Here is a 21,288-nt window from a genome sequence, read left to right on the forward strand (position 1 = left end):
ACCCCATAGTCCTCACTGTAACACTCTGATATACCCCACACCCCTCACTGTAACACTCTGATATACCCCACACCCCTCACTGTAACACTCTGATATACCCCACACCCCTCACTGTAACACTCTGATATACCCCACACCCCTCACTGTAACACTCTGATATACCCCACAGCCCTCACTGTAACACTCTGATATACCCCGCAGCCCTCACTGTAACACTCTGATATACTACCACAGCCCTCACTGTAACCCTCTGATATACTACCACAGCCCTCACTGTAACACTCTGATATACCCAACAATCCTAACTGTAAGACTCTGATATACCCCACACCCCTCACTGGAACACTCTGATATACCCCACACCCCTCACTGAAACACTCTGATATACACCAAACCCCACACTGTAACACTCTGATATACCCCACAGCCCTCACAGGAACACTTTGATATACCCCGAACTTCTCAATGTAACACTCTGATAAATCACACACCCATCACTGTAACACTCTGATATACCACACAGCCCTCAATATAACACTCTGATATACCCCACAGCCCTCACTGTAACACTCTGAGATACTCCACACCCATCACTGTAACACTCTGATATACCCCACAGCACTCACTGCAACACGCAGATATACCCTGCAGCCCTCATTGTAACACTCTGATACCCCTCACAGCTCTCAATGTAAAACTCTGATATAGCCCACACCCCTCACTGAAACACTCTGATATACCCCACACCCCTCACTGAAACACTCTGTTATACACCAAGCTCCACACGGTAACAATCTAAAAAACCCCACAACGCTCACTGTAACACTTTGATATACCCCACAACCCTCACTGTAACACTCTAATATACCCCACAGCCCTCACTGTAACACTCTGATATACCACACAGCCCTCAATGTAACACTATAATATACCACACACCCCTCACTGTAACACTCTGATATACCTCACACCACTCAGTGTAACACTCTGATATACCCCACAACCCTCACAGCAACACTCTGATATACCCCACAGCCCTCACTGTAACACTTTGATATAACCCACACCCCTCACTGTAACACTCTGATATAGGTCACTGTCCTCAGTGTAACACTTTGATATACCTCACTGTAACACTCTGATATACTCCACAGTCCTCACTGTAACACTCTGATATACCCCACAGCCCTCACTGTAACACTCTGAAATACCCCACAGCACTGAATGTAACACTCTGATATACCCCACACCTCTCAATGTAACACTCTGATATTCGCCACACTCCTCACTGTAAGACTCTGATATACCCCACAGTCCTCACTGTAACACTCTGATACACCTCATACCCCTCAATGTAACACTCTGATATAGACCACTGTCCTCAATGTAACACTTTGATATACCCCACAGCCCTCACTGTAACACTCTGATATACCCCACACCTCACACTGTAACACTCTGATATACCCTACACTGCTCACGCTAACACTCTGATATACCCCACAGCCCTCACTGTAACACTCTGGCACACCCCACACCCCTCACTGTAACACTCTGATATACCCCACACCCCTCACTGTAACACTCTGATATACCCCACACCCCTCAATGTAACACTCTGATATACCCCACACCCCTCAATGTAACACTCTGATACACCTCATACCCCTCAATGTAACACTCTGATATAGACCACTGTCCTCAATGTAACACTTTGATATACCCCAGAGCCCTCACTGTAACACTCTGATATACCCCACACCTCACACTGTAACACTCTGATATACCCTACACCGCTCACTCTAACACTCTGATATACCCCACAGCCCTCACTGTAACACTCTGGCACACCCCACACCCCTCACTGTAACACTCTGATATACCCCACACCCCTCACTGTAACACTCTGATATACCCCACACCCCTCACTGTAACACTCTGATATACCCCACACCCCTCAATGTAACACTCTGATATAACCCACAGCCCTCACTGTAACACTCTGATATACTACCACAGCCCTCCCTGTAACACTCTGATATACCCCACAATCCTAACTGTAAGACTCTGATATACCCCACACCCCTCACTGGAACACTCTGATATACCCCACACCCCTCACTGAAACACTCTGATATACACCAAACCCCACACTGTAACACTCTGATATACCCCACAACGCTCAGTGTAACACTTTGATATACCCCACAGCCCTCACTGTAACACTCTGGTATACACCACACCTCACACTGTAACACTCTGATATACCCCACACACATCACTGTATCACTCTGATATATCCCACACTCCTCACTGTAGCATGCTAATATACCCCACACAGCTCACCGTAACACCCTGATATAAACCACACTCCTCAATGTAACACTCTGATATATCCCACATCCCTCATTGTAACTCTCTGATATATCCCACACCCCTCACAGTAACACTCTGATATATTCCACACCCCTCACTGTAACACTCTGATATACCCCACACCCCTCACTGTAACACTCTGATATACCCCACACCCCTCACTGTAACACTCTGATATATCCCACACCCCTCACTGTAACACTGTGATATACCCCACACCCCTCATTGTAACACTCTCATATACCCCACAGCCCTCACTGTAACACTCTCATATACCCCACAGCCCTCACTGTAACACTCTCATATACCCCACACCGCTCACTGTAACACTCTCATATACCCCACACCGCTCACTGTAACACTCTGATATACCCCACACCGCTCACTGTAACACTCTGATATACCCCACACCTCTCAATGTAACACTCTGATATACCCCACACTCCTCACTGTAAGACTCTGATATACCCCACAGTCCTCACTGTAACACTCTGATACACCTCATACCCCTCAAGGTAACACTCTGATACACCTCATACCCCTCAATGTAACACTCTGATATAGACCACTGTCCTCAATGTAACACTTTGATATACCCCACAGCCCTCACAGTAACACTCTGATATACCCCACACCTCACACTGTAACACTCTGATATACCCTACACCGCTCACTCTAACACTCTGATATAACCCACAGCCCTCACTGTAACACTCTGATACACCTCATACCCCTCAATGTAACACTCTGATATAGGCCACTGTCCTCAATGTAACACTTTGATATGCCCCACAGCCCTCACTGTAACACTCTGATATACCCCACAGCCCTCACTGTAACACTCTGATATACCCCACACCCATCACTGTAACACTCTGATATACCCCACACTCATCATTGTAACACTCTGATACACCCCACACCCCTCACTGTAACACTCTGATATACCCAAACCCCTCACTGTAACACTCTGATATACCCCACACCCCTCACTGTAACACTCTGATATACCCCACACCCCTCAATGTAACACTCTGATATACCCCACACTCCCCACTGTAACACTCTGATATACCCCACACTCCTTACTGTAACACTCTGATATACCCCACACTCCTCACTGTAACACTCTGATATATCCCACAGCCCTCAATGTAACACTGATATACCCCACACTCCCCACTGTAACACTCCCTAAGATACTCCTATCTCTCTAACCTGTTCGCTGTCTTGATTCTCAGCTCCTCTTGGCTGTCTCGACTTGTGGTTTGTGCAGGAGCTGCCAGATTTGGATGGGCAAGGGGCTGTTACTGTGCTGTGGAAGGTATTGTGCAATAGCTGACACTTTCTTCTATGTTTCTCCACTGTGCCTAGGGTTCAACGCTGTAACCAGTTAAACTTTTGTTACCTTGCAGTCAGCTTACAGACTCCAATCAGCAATCGCCCTCCTTTAACAAAGTAATGGATTTGGGAGGTGGGTAGGCTGGGTCAGTAAGTCAATGTCCATGGCCCAGAATCATTTGTTCTAGATTTACTCACTCTGATTTTCAGCTGATGCTTTTCTTAATTTTATTGATTAACTAAAACTGGCAGCTCATTCTCACTGAGTGAATGCACTCACTCCTGTGTCTGTCACTCCTTCAGCGAGTGAATACACTCACTCCTCTGTCTGTGACTCATTCAGTGAATGAATGCACTCACTCCTGTGCCTGTCATTTACTCAGTGAGTGAATATACTCACTCCTCTGTCTGTGCCTCATTCAGTGAATGAATGCACTCACTCCTGTTCCTGTCACTTACTCAGTGAGTGAATATACTCACTCCTCTGTCTGAAACTCATTCAGTGATGAATACACTCACTCCTGTGCCTGTCACTCATTCAGTGAGTGAATATACTCACTCCTCTGTCTGTGACTCACTCAGTGAGTGAATATACTCAATCCTGTGTCTGTCACTCACTCAGTGAGTGATTATTCTCACTTCTCTGTCTGTGACTCACTCCTGGGTCTGTCACTTACTCTATAAGTGAATACACTCACTCCTGTGCCTGTCACTTATTTTGTGAGTGAATAGGCTAACTCCTGTGTCTGCCACTTACTCCATAGTCAATATACACTTTTTTTATTCATTCATGGGATATGGGCATCGCTGGCTGGGCCAGCATTTCTTGCCCATCCCTAGTTGCCCTTGAGAAGGTGGTGGTGAGCTGCCTTCTTGAACCGCTGCAGTTCCTGCGGTATAGGTACACCCACAGTGCTGTTAGGAAGGGTGTTCCAGGATTTTGAGCCAGAACAGAAAGGAACGGCGATATATTTTCAAGTCAGGAGGGTTAGTTACTTGGAGGGGAACTTCCAGGTGGTGGTGTTCCCATCTATCTGCTGCCTTTTCCTTCTAGATGGTAGTGCTCATGGGTTTGGAAGGTGCTGTCGAAGGAACCATGGTGAATTCCTGCAGTGCATCTTGTAGATGGTACACACTGCTGCTACTGCACATGGGTGGTGCAGGCAGTGAATGTTTGCAGATGTGGTGCCAATCAAGCGGGCTGCTTTGTCCTGGACGGTGTCAAGCTTCTTGATCGTTGTGGGAGCTGCACTAACATCCAGGCAAGTGGGGAGTATTCCATCACACTCCTGACCTGTACCTTGTAGATGGTGGACAGGCTTTGGGGAGTCAGAAGGTGAGTTACTCGTTGCACAATTCCTAGCCTCTCACTTGCTCTTGTAGCCACAGTATATTTATGGCTAGTCCAGTTCAGTTTCTGGTCAATAGTAAACCCCAGGATATTGATAGTGGAGGATTCAGAGATGGTAATGCCATTGAACATCAAAGGGCGATAGTTAGCTTCTCTCTTGTTGGAGATGTTCATTGTCTGAGGCTTGTGTGGCATGAATATTACTTGCCACTTGTCAGCCCAAGCCTGGATATTGTCCAAGTCTTGCTGCATTTGGACATGGGCTGCTTCAATATCTGAGGAGTCACAAATGGTGCTGAACATTGTGTAATCATCAGCGAACATCCCCACTTCTGACCTTAAGATGGAAGGAAGGTCATTGATGAAGCAGCTGAAGATGGTTGGGTCGAGGACACTACCCTGAGGAACTCCTGCAGTGATGTCCTGGAGCTGAGATGATTGACCCCCAACAACCACAATCATCTTCCTTTGTGCTAGGTATGACTCCAACCAGTGCAGAGTTTTTCCCCTGATTCCCATTGACTTCAGTTTTGCTAGGGGTCCTTGATGCAACACAGTCAAATGCAACCTTGATGTCAAGGGCAGCCACTCTCACCATGCCTCGGGAATTCAGCTCTTTTGTCTATGATTGATCCAAGGCTGTAATGAGGTCAGGAGCTGAGTGGCCATATTGGAACCCAAGCTGGGCATCAGTGAGCAGGTTATTGCTAAGCAAGTGTCGCTTGCTAGCACTGTTGATGACCCCTTCCATCGCTTTACTGATGATTGAGGATAGACTGATGGGGCAGTAATTGGCTGGGTTGAATATGTCCTGCTTTTTGTGGCCAGGACATACCTGGGCAATTTTCCACATAGCTGGGTAGATGCCAGTGGCGTAGCTGTACTGGAACAGCTTGGCTAAGGGCACAGCAAGTTCTGGAGCACAAGTCTTCAGTATTATTGCCAGAATATTGTCAGGACCCATAGACTTTGCAGTATCCAATGCCTTCAGCCGTTTCTTGATATCATGTGGAGTGAAGCAAATTGGCTGAAAACTGGCATCTGTGATGTTACCTGGCACCTCTGTCTGTCACTCACTCAGTGAGTGAATATACTCACTCCTCTGTCTGTGACTCACTCAGTGAGTGAATATACTCACTCCTCTGTCTGTCACTCACTCAGTGAGTGAATATACTCACTCCTCTGTCTGTCACTCACTCAGTGAGTGAATATACTCACTCCTCTGTCTGTCACTCACTCAGTGAGTGAATATACTCACTCCTCTGTCTGTCACTCACTCAGTGAGTGAATATACTCACTCCTCTGTCTGTCACTCACTCAGTGAGTGAATATACTCACTCCTCTGTCTGTCACTCACTCAGTGAGTGAATATACTCACTCCTCTGTCTGTGACTCACTCAGTGAGTGAATATACTCACTCCTCTGTCTGTGACTCACTCAGTGAGTGAATATACTCACTCCTCTGTCTGTCACTCACTCTGAGTGAATATACTCACTCCTCTGTCTGTCACTCACTCAGTGAGTGAATATACTCACTCCTCTGTCTGTCACTCACTCAGTGAGTGAATATACTCACTCCTCTGTCTGTCACTCACTCAGTGAGTGAATATACTCACTCCTCTGTCTGTGACTCACTCAGTGAGTGAATATACTCACTCCTCTGTCTGTGACTCACTCAGTGAGTGAATATACTCACTCCTCTGTCTGTCACTCACTCAGTGAGTGAATACACTCACTTCCGTGTCTGTGACTCACTCAGTGAGTGAAGACACTCAGTCCTGTGCCTGTCATTTACTCCGTGAGTGAATAGACACATTCCTGAGTCTGTCACTTACTCAGTGAAGGAATGCACTCACTCCTGTGTCTATGAATCACTCAATGAGTGAATACACTCACTCCCATGTATGTAATTCACTGAGTGAGTGAATACATTCACTCCCATGTCTGTCACTCATTCAGTGAATGAGTACACTCAACCATATGTCTGCCGCTCATTCAGTGAGTGAATGCACTCACTCCTGTGTCTGCCATTCAGTGAGTGAATAGACTCTCTCCTGTGTCTGTCACTCACTCAGTAAGTGAATAAACTCACTCCTGTACCTGTCAATTACTCAGTGAGCGAATGCACTCACACCTCTGTGACTCATTCAGTGAGTGTAAACTCTGACTCCTGTGTCTGTCACTCACTCAGTAAGTGTATACACTCACTCCTGTATCTGTCACTTCCTCCATGAGTCAATAAACTCACTCCTGTGTCTGTGACTCAATCCGTGAGTGAATAGACTCAATCCTGTGATAAAAAGCAAAATACTGCGCATGCTGGAAATCTGAAACAAAGACAGAAAATGCTGGAAAAACTCAGCAGGTCCAACAGCATCTGTGGAGAGAAAGACAGAGTTAACGTTTTGAGTCCGTATGACTCTTCTTCCAGGCTCTGAAGAAGAGTCATATGGACTCGAAACATTAACTCAGACAGACTCAATCCTCCTTAAGTGAATACACTCACTCCTGTCTGTCACTCACTCAGTGGGTTAAAACACTCACTCCTGGGTTTATCACTTGCTCAGTGAGTGAATACACTCACTCCCGTGCCTGTCGCTCGCTCAGTGAGTGAATACGCTCACTCCCGTGCCTGTTGCTCGCTCAGTGAGTGAATACACTCACTCCCGTGTCTGTCACTCACTAAGTGAGTGAATACATTCACTCCTGTGTCTGTCATTTACTCAGTGAGTGAATACACTCACTTCTGTGTCAGTCACTCATTAAATGAGTAAATAGAACCAATACTGTGATAAAAGCAAAATACTGCGGACACCGGAAATCTAAAACAAAAACAGAAAATGCTGGAAAAACTCAACAGGTCCAACAGCATCTGTGGAGAAAAAGACAGAGTTAACATTTCGAGTCCATATAACTCTTCTTCAGAGCTCTTAAGAAGAGACATGTGATTACACTCACTCTCGTGCCTGTCACTCACTCTCGTGCCTGTCACTCACTCAGTGAGTGAATACACTCACTCCTATGTCTGTCACTCACTCCCATGTCTGTCACTCACTCAGTGAGTGAATACACTCACTCCCGTGTCTGTCACACTCCCATGTCTGTCACTCACTCAGTGAGTGAATACACTCACTCCCGTGTCTGTCACACTCCCATGTCTGTCACTCACTCAGTGAGTGAATACACTCACTCCCATGCCTGTCACTCACTCAGTGAGTGAATACACTCACTCCTATGTCTGTCACTCACTCCCATGTCTGTCACTCACTCAGTGAGTGAATATGCTCACTCCCATGTCTGTCACACTCCCATGTCTGTCACTCACTCAGTGAGTGAATACGCTCACTCCCATGCCTGTCACTCACTCAGTGAGTGAATACACTCACTCCTATGTCTGTCACTCACTCCCATGTCTGTCACTCACTCAGTGAGTGAATACACTCACTCCCATGCCTATCACTCACTCAGTGAGTGAATACACTCACTCCTGTGCCTGTCACTCACTCAGTGAGTGAATACACTCACTCCTGTGCCTGTCACTCACTCAGTGAGTGAATACACTCACTCTCGGGCCTGTCACTCACTCAGTGAGTGAATACACTCACTCCCGAGCCTGTCACTCACATACCAGGCATCCTTATCATCTGGCCTGGCAGGCGTCTTGCTTACACTCCCTACAACTGTCTTCATGGAGGACAAGATGGCACACAGCAAATGAGAGATGTTGCAGACCGGTGGAGGAATGCCTGACATCAAGGTCCTCACAGAGCCATCCAGCTGGCTGGCGATGGTCTGGACCATTCCTGTGCTGACAGTGAGGTTGGTGGTGCTCAACCAAGTGAGGATCCAGCAGTGCAATATCCATCAGGCAACCATGCTGTGTGTGAATTCCCCTGTTCCGCAGTCCCCTGCCATGCACTAATGATCCAACCTTGCTTTTGCAGACACATTGGGAAACAGCCGAGGGGTTCACAACCTAGGTCTTTGACTCAAGCCCCAAGGGCACCTCGGAAGAAGAATCCGATGACATTCTAATTGAAGACCCATCACAGTATTCACCCACACCCTCCACCAGTGCAGAGACACACACACCTCGGTAGGACCTAGTTTCTAGAGTAGCCTCAGGGTCAAAATCTGATGAGCACATCGCATTGTCTGATCCACAGCAGGCAGCGGCAGAGACTTCCCAGGTTTCTGGCACTCGGACAACTGCAGGAAGCTAGTTAAGTTCACTTGGTCATACCCCAGTTGCTGGAGCTGCAAAGGTAAGCTCAGGGACATCAAGAAGAGATGTCCGCTGTACTCATCAGACTGCAAGGCACAATGGAGGGGGCTGTCCATGAACCAAAGTCAACACTGGTGGGATTGCGGCCACCATGGAGACCTTGGTCCAGGACATCGTTCCTGCACTGCTGCACAAGTTGAACTCCATCACTGATGCTATATTTGGCCTCCAACAGCGTGTACATGAGAGGGGTGCGGGGCAGCTCGATCTCACTCCAGCTTCCCCTTCTCCTCGAGGAGTCAGCCAGGGACCCCAAGGCACCCATAGGGAGGAGGATCAGAAGGTGCACATCCCAGGGCTATCCAGGTGACTCTGGGAGTATCCGGCCCATTCAAATCCCCTCTTCCTGTGACCTCAGCAGCTCCAACTCCATAGGCCGAGGAGGGTGCCACTGCCACACAGCAGGACCCTGAAAGCAGGCCGGGGCCCTCCAGAGGACACCCGCCAAGGTCATCACTGGCAGGGCACAGCAGCCAGCAGACTGTCTCCGCCTCTGCTGTGGATGTCGGGGGTGCACAAAGACACTGCTACCAGCATGTTGTGGGTAGGCGTCACAGAGTGCCATCACTCTCTCTCTCTGCGTTCTCTGAACACCTTTGAGGTGGAGCTGCCCCCGCACCCCACCCCCCCCCCCCACCCCCACCCCCACCTCCCTCAACCGCACCCCACCCCCGTCCCCACCATCTCTTCAGCATCTGTGACTGGTGACACTGTGCTTCTGAAGGGCTCAGGCGCTGAAGGCTGACAAAGGATCGGGCGCATTTAAAGTTTCACGGCTGTGTCTCCGTGATATGACTGATCACATAACGTGAGCGAGTTGCCCTCAGCCAGACAGGAGTCAGATATTCACAGAGGCAATGTGACTGTTACGGAGTCGGATGGTAAATGCCAAGCTGCTCAAATCCCAGAGGGAAACTTGAAGCAGCGGCCACAACTATTCGCAATTTGTATTTATTTCAAGATACGGGCTTTGAATTCAGTAAAATGAAGGCCACTGAATCTCAGAGGTTTTCTACAAAACTAAATTAAACATTTATTAATAAAGAAAAAGGTTTTAACCACATACATATGTCTACGAATTACTACTATAATAACTCTTAAATCCCCTAGTTAATCTGACTCCGTTAAGGCAACAGTAAAATACATAGATTTAAAGAGGCCCAGGCAAAGCACACACCCTGGACAGTTGAATTCAAAGTGAGCTATCCCCAGCTTCGGTGCCTTGTAGACAGCAAGTTGAGGCTTTTCACACTTGCACTAATTCTTAAAATGCCTGCCCTCACACACAGCCTTCATCCCTTTATACATATTTTCCCCTTTGAATGCAAATTCCCATTGTTTCCCCATGTCTTTGGACTTTACTTCTCTAATAATAAAAATTTCTCATAGTACCAATTTTACCAGTAACCTTTGGGAAAAATAAACACACTGTTTCTGAACAACTTCTGGCTGGGTGTAACATTTGACGCCTCCTTTGAATTCATTTTATTTAAAAATGCAAATGTTCCCTTTACACCTCGCTTTCTAAACCTCCACCCATGTTTACCTATTTAGCATTTCAAACCTAGCTTCTGTCCTTACATCAAAGCCTTCAGATCAGCTATCTTTAATTAAGACACACACACCCAACCCCCCCCCCAACCATTACTCTACTTTTTCCTGACAGTGCTGATCTATGGAGTGTCCTCACTGCATTTCATCATCATTCTCCTGGAATCTAGCAACTATCTGGGCCTCCGCTATGTCTTTGTGACATGTGCCTGAGTACTGAGGCTTTCTGCACACAGGAGTCACAGATGCAAGGTGAGGATGTCAGGATTGTCCTCGCTGCAGACCGTCATCATCCTCTGCGAATCTTGCAGCTATGAGGGCCTTCCGAGCATGCTGACCTCATCTGGCCAGAGCGATGACTTTATCGCCAGCATCCTCACCTTCGAGGACTTCATCGCCATCAGGCCCTTCAACAATCTCCTCATTGGAGGAGACGTGCAGCTCTTCCATCTCCTCCTCAGCGAGGTGCTCCCCCTGTTGCAGCACCAGGCTTTGCAGCATGCAGCAAGCTACGATGATACTCTGGGGACTGTATTGCAGTGCTCCACTGGACTTATCGAGGCACTGGAACCTCATTTTCAAAGTGCCTATAGTTTGCTCCACCAAAGTCTGGGTCACGGCATGAGCCTCATTGTACCATCGCTGTGCTGCAGTCTGAGGCTGCCACACAGGCCTCATCAGCCACCTCCTCTGTGGGTAGCCCTTGTCCATGAGGAGCCAACCCTGCAGCCTTTTTGGACCCTGGAAGATGTCAGGGATCTGACACCTGTTAAGGATGGAGGAGTTGTGGATGCTCCCTGGGAATCATGTGTAGACCTGAAGGAGGTGTTTCTGGTGGTCGCAGACCAGCTGAACATTCAGCGAGTGGAAGTCCTTGTGGTTGATGTAGTTGACTGCTTGTTGCCATAGAGATGTAAATGCCACATGAGTGCATTCGATGGTGCCGTGCAACTGTGGGAGACCTGAGAGCTGTGCAAATCCCAGCACTCTTCCCACCTGGCTTTCCTGTGCCTTCACAAAGATGGAGTCTGTGACCTCCAGGATACACTTGTGCATAGGGTGGGTCGGGTGTAGGGGATGTGCCAAGCCTGATCGTTAGCCAGTGGGGTGCTTGCATCTCAGGTGAATTGGCTTCAAATGTGATGCCCTCCATAGTTGAATAAGCTGCTGGCTCTCACTGTGCAGTATTAAATATGAGAAATGGTCATTGGTATGAGGTACTGGCAGGCAAGGAGTTCGGGAGGGAACCAAACTCCTTCAGAAGGAGAGCAGGTCAAGGGTCTGTTGCTGCAGCAAGTTTTGTGCAGGGTTTATGCTGCAGAGCCATCACAAGAAACCTCCTTAACAACTGCATCTCAGAGTAGAAAGGCTGAGTTGTGGGTAGCGAAGGGACTGAAAGCTCCTGAGGGAATGTCATGAATACTTGAACTTGTCGCTTGAATACTTCCTGGCAGCTACAGCAAGTTTACAAAGAATTTTCAGCATAGAAACAGGCCATTCAGCCCAACTGATTTATATTGGAGCCAGATTTGAACTCAATGATCATCATACAATAACTGGGACTTGGTAAAGACTTGGTAAAGGGATTAACATCCAAAAAAAGTGCTGAGCTAATAAAACGTCTGTTCTGATGAAGGGTCACACAGACTCGAAATGTCAACTGTATCCCTCCCTGCAGATGCTGACAAACCTGCTGAGTTTTTCCAGGTATTTTTGTTTTTGTTCTAGATTTCCAGCATCCGCAGTATTTTGTTTTTATAATAAAATGTCTGCATTGACTGTGTCACAACAATTGTAAAACCAGCGGCCAAACTGGTCATCTCTCCAAGTCAGACAGTAGGGGTAGCTGAAAAAATGTTTTCAATATATTGTTACACTGCACTTCAACACTGCTCTTTAGTAAATCTTTGCTTTGAAGATCTTACAAATCTCTGCCTGGGTTTTATCACCACTGCTTCTGAACAAGGCTGTGTCCCTGATACGTTTCCTTCCCAATCTAACTGTGCTGATTTTTATAGTTAATTTATTAATTATGGGGGGGGGGGGGGTTATGCAGGGTGATGTTAATACTCTGTCCTTCTTCCAGTTCCCTCTGCCAATCATCATTCTTTCTGTTTTCCTGAAGGACCCGCTCTGATTACATACCTCCTTCATGTTACACCCCCACCACGCTCACAGTCCTTCATGCTTTAGTGGGTGGCTTTATTTCCGGTGTGTGCCCTTGGATGGGGCAGTTTTAAATCTTGCTAGCTCCAGTTCTTCAGTTCCTTATTGTGTATCACAAGTCTAACCTCTCACTGAGATGGCTACATGTTCTTGTTCTCACTCTTGATCTCTTACATCTCCCTCACTGTTGAAGCTATCTCCAAGCATTCAGCTTCACAACGTCTAATTCTGATTCAAGACTTAAATATTATTCCCTTCTAACCACTTTCTAATTCAAACAGTGAACTCAAACCTCTCATTTCCAAACTCTCGCTGTGTGAACTGTAAGCTTCAGCCCTTCAGAATACCTTAATCAAAAAGTAATATTTTTTTTTGGGGGGGGGTTGCGGTTTGCAGCCTCTTGAACAACGTCAAGCAAGAGGAACGATTAAGAGATACTGGGTGAGCTATTGGGATGGAGAAGTGATGAGGGAGGTGACCATCAACATCTGCTGCAACATCACTCTGCCAGGGACCACCCAACTGGTGAACGTCACTGCATTCAACTCTATTGGAGCAACTCAGCCAGCCAAGCTCAACCTAATACAAGGTGAACGCACACATCAAACATGTATACACAGAGAACTATACCCACATCACACTCCCATACATAGGCACAGGGTGAAATGTACTTGTGTACACAGATCACACACCTATATCAATGCACAGAGAACTGTACTCGTGTACACAGATCAAAATCAATACACAGAGAACTGTACTTATCGACAGCTCACACATTTGTACAGGGATTTGCGCTGGTGTACTGATGGGTCCATAGCGTCTGAGATCAGGGGCGTCATGACCAACAGGTACCCTGAAGATGCGCTGGGGAAGGTCCTCCCCCTGCCCACTCACAATTGCCCGGGAAGTTGAAACTTCTGTTTAGTACTGCCCTGCGATCGGAGCCATTCGAAATTATAACTGAAATTGCAAACTTCAGATGTTTCCAGCTGTCATAGCTGAATAGTTACCCAGGAAAATTTGGAAGTTAAAACTACTAACTTCTGGGTATAGTACCGACCCCTACATGGCCCCCCCGACTGTCCACCCCTCAGCTGGCCCCCCATCTAACTGAACAACGCCCCACCCAACTGACCCCCTCACTGACCACCTGACCACTACTCCCACCAACCCCCCCCCCAAGCAACTGAACCTCCCAAACTGACACCCCGCCCCCTGCTCTCTGGCATCTGACCGAATTCTATCCACTTACCTTGCAAACTTACCTTCGCCATGGCTTCTAAAGGTGGCTGGACCTTTAAACATAGCTGCTTACGGTAGCTAGTGTCATAAAGAAGGGGCATGGCGTCTTTACTTCCAACTCTGCCACGTTCAACTGATGGCCTCAGAAATACGCTGCCTGACATTGTTCTTGCTCGCCTGAGTCGGAAGGTCGAGTGAGAAAGGGTCACCTGGATTTCCAGGTAAGTAACTGGGGGCGGAGTGACAATCCGACTCTGATTGTCACTCTGTGAAGTTCAGGCCAATAGAGTTTTACAAGTGTCTGCACACGGAAGTGTAGCTGTTTGCAAACACACATGCCAGTGAAAGTAAACATGAAATAAAATGGCTGCATATGCCTGCCTATTTGTACTCTGTGCACACTCAGCAAAACACTACCCCTAAACATATATTCACACCCTCACTTTTTCACATGCTCATACAAGTATATAGGAGTTTATAAGATTGTGGACAGTGTTGGCAGTTTGTGGAGCCAAGGCATATTTGCTGCGTGATTTTTCAGTGCTGATCAAACCATGTGATGTCAGGAATCACTCAATTGTTCCCGCTCCCACAGCAATTCCTTTACATAGATGCTCTTCTCCCCACCACTGTTTTCTCTTCCCTTCCCCCCTCCCCATCCCCAGTAAATTACTGGTCCCTCACTGGGCTGCTCTATTGATAGGTCATACGGACTCTGTTAACTCTGTTTCTCAGATGCTGCTAGACCTGCTGAGTTTTTCCAGCATTTTCTGTTTTTGTTGCTATTGAGAGTGCTACTCAGCTGAAGTATCAGAAGGTGAGCAGCACCAATGAAACTGACCCAGGCACCTTTGTAAGAGCACAGGATTTGGGGCAGGGTGGGGGAGAATTCAAAAATGAACTTATTCTTGGTATTGCTTGTGTTTCATTCAGACTGTCCATCACCATTCAATATGACTATTCATAGCAGGAACCACTCGGTACTGGTGTCTTGGGAGCCACCGGCCAACACAACACCCCATGAATTTGTGGTGGAATGGAAAATGATGAATTCAGAATACAAACCTGACTGGAAAAAAATACCGGCAGCCAATTTGTGTGTGACTTTGACAGACGGTAGGTCAAGGGATAAAATGGGGCAGACTCCGGGTTGCAGACTTTCAGGCAAGCCCAGGCTGAAAGAATAAAAACAAAGATCTAACATGAAACGAGTTTAGTGTCTCAGTTCAGACTCTGGGTGAGGAAACCACAGAGCAAAACTGATTCAGCTCTAATTTGACAGGACAGTGTAGACTGTGCTGTACCTGTCCTGGGAGTGTTTGATGGGGACAGTGTAGAGGGAGCTTTACTCTGTATCTAAGCCCATGCTGTACCTGTCCTGGGAGTGTTTGATGGAGACAGTGTAGAGGGAGCTTTACTCTGTATCTAACCCCGTGCTGTACCTGTCCTGGGGATGTTCAATGGGGACAGTGTAGAGGGAGCTTTACTCTGTATCTAACCCCGCGCTGTACCTGTCCTGGGAGTGTTTGATGGCGACGGTGCAGAGGGAGATTTACTCTGTATCTAGCTCCGTGCTATACCTGCCCTGGAAGTGTTTGATGGGGACAACATACAGGGAGCTTTACTTTGGATCTAACCCATGATGTGAAAAACAAGACTGCATTCTGAAACAACACAAGGTGGTTCCAGGATAACTAATTATCTTGTCTATCATTGGTGTGTGGGCTGAATTTATAATACAAATCTATATTTGTCAACTTGTTCCTGATTCACTTTGTAAGCAACCGAAGGCAGTTTCAGGGGTCCTCACGGCCTTATTTTCTTTTCAGATGTTCTGTATCCCTTGTTTCCGTACAACATCTCGGTGTATGCACGATATCGGGGTGGAGTGGGGGGGCCAGTGTCCACTCTGGTATACAGAGAAGAAGGAGGTACAGTTCCTTGTTGCTGTCAGTGAAAACTATTAACACTCCGTCTTTTACTGAGAGAGCTTGTAATACTCATCCTCTCAACTATCTGAACAGGGCGGTGCTCTTTTCTCTAGGTGATGTAAAGGAGGTCTTTAAAATTCTGAAGGGATTTGATAGACTAGATGTTTTGAAGACATTTCCACTTGTGGGGGAGAGCAAATCCACAGCCACTGACCAGTTACAAATAAATTCAGTAAAGAAATTCTGAGGGACAGGCAAGAGGGAGGTAGTGTAACAGTGTGTGCGCTGCAGCCTCTTGCCATGTGCCTCACTCACTTATCCTCCTGCTACTGCTCCTCCCCTTCCTGCTCCATAAGAATGCTGAATGGGGCAATGACCATTGGAAAGGCCACTGCTGCTTCTTTGAGAGGACAATGAGGGAGAAAGGAAAAGCTGGAAGAGGAATATGCTGTTGAGGTGAAATGAGGGAAGAAGCTCATGTGGAACATGAGCATCAGCACAGACCAGTTGAGCTGAATGACCTGTTTCTGAACAGTAAGTACTGTGTTATTCTCAACCCTGTGTACTCACGAATCAATTACTGAACACTGGTTAGGCTGCAGAATGTGTGCAGTTTACTGCATTCTATTATAGAGAGCACATTAAAGTTTAAGCAAGCATATGGTGTAGATTTACCAGGATGATAGCAGGGAACCTACAGTTATGAGGAGAGACTGGAGGTACTGAGGCTGAGAGAAGATTTAAAAGAGGTTTTAAGATTATAAATGCTTTGTTGGAGTGACTGGGTAAACACTATTATTCTGACCAGGGGGTTGGTGATGAGGGGTCATCAAATTCAGTGTAAGCCAAGAGATTGGAAAAATGTTTTTACGCAGAGGGTGGTTGGAACATGGAACATTTTGCCGCAGGGAGTTTATAGCTGTTGCTTGGACCCAGGCAGATGCTTATTTCCGGTCCTGGTGCAGTTGAGCTGTGAGTTCCATTAATATGACATGTCTCAAGTTTCATAAACAAACTGCTGTTGATTGTCCAAATCAACACTCAAATCATCTCTGATTATCTGGTGCCTGTTCTCACTGAGTTGCAGTACATGAAACATTCATCTGCTGTCCTTATTTTTGCTCCTTGCAGACGTTTCTCTTTCATCTTTTCACAGTTCCTCTTGCTGGGCCCGAAATCTCAATTTTAAATATCTCCCAGACTGGGGTCACTCTGCTGTGGAACGTTCTCCCCCTGGACAGGCGCCAGGGGTTTGTTCGATACTATACTCTGTACTATGTCAAGAAGCCAGGTGGAGAGGATAAGCACAAGGGTAAGAGGAACCAAACAAGCATTCTGTATTTTGTATCTGTCTTCACAGTGGAAGGCTCAGAAGGCATCCCAAAAATAGTAGAAAAGCAGAGGGCAAAAGGGAGGGAGGAACTTAAAACAAACGTGATCACGAGAGAATAAGTACTAGGAAAACTAATGAGACTAAAGGCTGATAAGTCTTTTGCACATGATGGCCTGTATCTTAAGGTGTTAAAGGAAGTGGCTGCAGAGATACTGTTGCTTGTAATCTTCCAAAATTCCATAGATTCTGGTAAAGTCCCCGTGGATTAGAAAACCACTAATTTAACACCTTTATTCAAGAAAGGAGGGAGACAGAAAGCTGGAAACTATAGGCCAGTTAACCTAATGTCTGTCACTGGGGAAATACTAGATTCCATTATTAAGGAGGTAGTAGCAGGACATTTAGAAAATCATAATATAACTGTGTACAGTCAACATGGTTTTATGAAAGGAAAATCATGTTTGACAAATTTATTAGACTTTGTTGAGAACATAACAAGCAGGGTGGATAAAAAGGAATCAGTAGATGTAATGTATTTGGATTTCCAAAAGACATTTGAAAAGGTGTTACAGAAAAGGTTACTGCACAAGATAAGAGATCCTGGTGTTGAGGGTGATATATTAGCATGGATGCAGGATTAGATAACTAATGAGAAGCTGTGTCGGATAAATGGGTTATTTTCAGGTTGGCAAACTGTAACTAGTGGAGTGCTGGGGCCTCAACTATTTCCGATCTATATAAGTGACTTGGATGAAGGGACCGACTATATTGTAGCCAAATTTGCTGATGATACGAAGATAGGTAGGAAAGAAAGTTGTGAGGAGGATGGAAAGAGTCTACAAAGGGCTATAGGTAGGTTAAGTGAGTGGGCAAAAATTTGGCAGATGGAGTATAATGTGGGAAAATGTGAGGTTGTCCACTTTGGAAGGAAGAATAGAAAAGCAAAATATTACTTAAATTGAGAAAGACTGCAGAAATCTATGGTACAGAGGGATCTGGTATGTGAATTACAAAACATTAGGAAAAATGTCTTCACCCAGAGGGTGGTGGGTGTCTGGAATTCGCTGCCTGGATTAGTGGTTGAGGCAGGAATCCTCAACTCATTTAAAAGGTCCCTGGATCTACACCTGAAGTGCCGTAACCTGCAAGGCTACAGATCGGGTGCTGGAAGGTGGGATTAGAATGAGTGGCTAGTTTCTTCAGCTGGTGCAGACACGATGAGCTGAATGACCTCTTTTTGTGCAGTAACTTTTCGATGATACTAGGTACAGAAAGTGATTAGGAAAGCAAATGGAATGTCAGCCTTTATTGCAAGGGGGTTGATATAAAAATAGGGGAGTCTTGCTACAACTGTACTGGGCACTGGTGAGACCACACCTGGGGTAGCCTACTCCTACTCCTGTTTCTTATGATCACTCCTTGGCCTGCTTCAGCCAAACACTGACAGCTAGTGCAATTGATATGACAATGTTTCAGCTGGGCTCTAGGATGTGTACAGGGCTCTCCACGGCAGCAACGGATCACTGAAAGATCCTGATGCTTGAACGTACAAACACACGAATTAGGACCATTCAGCCCCTCGAGCCTGCTCTGCCATTTGATAAGATCATGGCTGATTTGATTGGGGCCTCGTTTTCCTGACTACCCACTATAACCTTTGACTCCCTTGTCAGTCAAGAATCTATCTAACTCAACCTTAAAAATATTCAAAAACCTTGCCTCCATTGCTCTCTGGGAAGAAAGTTCCACAAACTGTCGACCGTCTAAGAGAAAAAAATTCTCCTCATCTCCATCTTACATGGGAGACTGCTTATTTTTAAACTGTGTCCCCTAGTTCCAGTCTCTCCCAAAGTGGGGAACATCCTCTCAGCATCCATCCTGTCAAGTCCCCTCAGGATCTTATATATAATTTCAATAAGGTCACCTTTCATTCTTCTAAACTCCATTGGATACAGGCCCAACCTGTCCAACCTTCCCTCATGAGATAACCCCTTCATCCCAGGAATCAATCGAATGAACCTTCTCTGAACTGCTTCCAATACAATTATATCCTTTCTTAAGTAAGGAGAGCAAAACTGCACACAGTACTCAAGATGCTGTCTCACCAAGGCCCTGTACAGCTGCAATAAAACTTCCCTACTTTTATATTCCATTCCCCTTGCAATATACACCAACATTCCATTTGCCTTCCTAATTACTTGCTGTACCTGCATACTAACTTTTTGTGATTCATGTACCAGGACACCCAGATCCCTCTGTACCACTGAGTTATGCAATCTCTCTCTATTTAAATAATAAACTGCTTTTCTACTCTTCCTGCCAAAGTGGACAAGCTCACATTTCCCACATTTTACACTGCCTGCCAAATTTTTTTGCTCGCTCACTTGACCTATCTAAATCCCTTCATAGACTATTTATGTCCTCACTTGCTGCCTCAGGCTTTGCAATGTCTGTCTTACTGGCTAAGAGAAAGAGAGAGGTTTAAAATGTCCCAATTTCAACCACAATTTTTTTAAAAAGTTTGTATTCTCTTCTCACTGAATGCTTCCATGCTATCAAGGCTGTGACAAAGGAACTCATCCATTCCGCAGTTAGGGTCACAATCCTATTCTCTGTTTTTGTGACACTGCCAGTAAGTGGGCTGGAACTAGAGAAAGACATCATACAGTGTGACCCTGGTTAGTGCAACTACTCTACCCTTCAGCTCAAAAAGGGGTTGCTCTGTAATAACCAACAGTCCATTATTTTAAGAGATCTTCCCATTTCCAAGTCCACCGTCCCATGTCCCAGGCTCCTTGGTGCTGGGATGCTGCTTGTCCGGTAATTCAGACCTTTAAGCTTCAGGCATGTGCTGTACCTACTCTCCTCTTGTTTGCCTGCTCCCACAGCTCTGGTAGTACCACCCACCCCAAAATTCCCCCGTGTACTTATGTACCTACAGACCCCAAGTCAGGCCGTCCCTGAATTTACTCTGTAAGAGGTGCTGCTGTAAGTGCAAAAATAAAAACAAAAAACTGTGGATGCTGGAAATCCAAAACAATAACAGAATTACCTGGAAAAACTCAGCAGGTCTGGCAGCATCGGCGGAGAAGAAGAGAGTTGACTTTTTGAGTCCTCATGACCCTTCCACAGAACTGAGCGAATATTCTGTGGAAGGGTCATGAGGACTCGAAATGTCAACTCTTTTCTTCTCAGCCGATGCTGCCAGACTTGCTGAGCTTTTCCAGGTAATTCTGTTTTTGTTCTGCCGTAAGTGCAAACTGATAACAGTGTGGAGAGGACATTGGTGAACTGCATCTTGTTAACCAATGAGACTGCAGGATTTAGAAACAAATAGAAGGACTGAGAAGTAGTTACAGAGGGCAAATTCAATGCCATATAGGTACAGAAAGAAAAATAAATAGAAAGAAAGAAAGACTGGAGTAAGAGAAAGAGAAAAAGGGACAGAAAGGAAAAACAAGAAGTATTTAAAATTTGATATTTTTAAAATTTCCAAAACCAAATGACAATCTGAGGAATGAGATTTCACACCTTATGTTGTTCACGCACTGGGAGAGAGAGATTGATTGGCAGTTAATAACAATTAACATGTCATTAAACGGGTCCTTAATCCTCTAATTATTATACTTACATTCTTTGGGGAGTAAAATGGGCAATCAATTTACCAGGATTCTGAAACTCACAGGGATGTTAAGGATGAGAAGCTGCGGAA

The 21,288-nt window shown here is 46.0% G+C and overlaps 1 protein-coding gene across 1 annotated transcript in view; it reads left to right on the forward strand.

Moving 5' to 3' along the window:
* The first annotated feature begins 3,623 nt into the window (after window positions 1–3,623).
* Window positions 3,624–21,288, forward strand: part of LOC121271194 (interleukin-27 receptor subunit alpha-like) — a 29,197-nt gene continuing 11,532 nt past the window's right edge. The window contains exons 1-5 of the mRNA XM_041176962.1: window positions 3,624–3,700; window positions 13,467–13,659; window positions 15,246–15,428; window positions 16,142–16,243; window positions 17,400–17,555. Coding sequence (XP_041032896.1) covers window positions 13,536–13,659; window positions 15,246–15,428; window positions 16,142–16,243; window positions 17,400–17,555 — 565 coding nt within the window. The 5' untranslated portion in view covers window positions 3,624–3,700; window positions 13,467–13,535. The remainder of the gene's footprint in view (window positions 3,701–13,466; window positions 13,660–15,245; window positions 15,429–16,141; window positions 16,244–17,399; window positions 17,556–21,288) is intronic.

The sequence above is a fragment of the Carcharodon carcharias genome, chromosome 30 (assembly GCF_017639515.1).
Source record: "Carcharodon carcharias isolate sCarCar2 chromosome 30, sCarCar2.pri, whole genome shotgun sequence".
Taxonomy (NCBI): Eukaryota; Metazoa; Chordata; class Chondrichthyes; order Lamniformes; family Lamnidae; genus Carcharodon; species Carcharodon carcharias.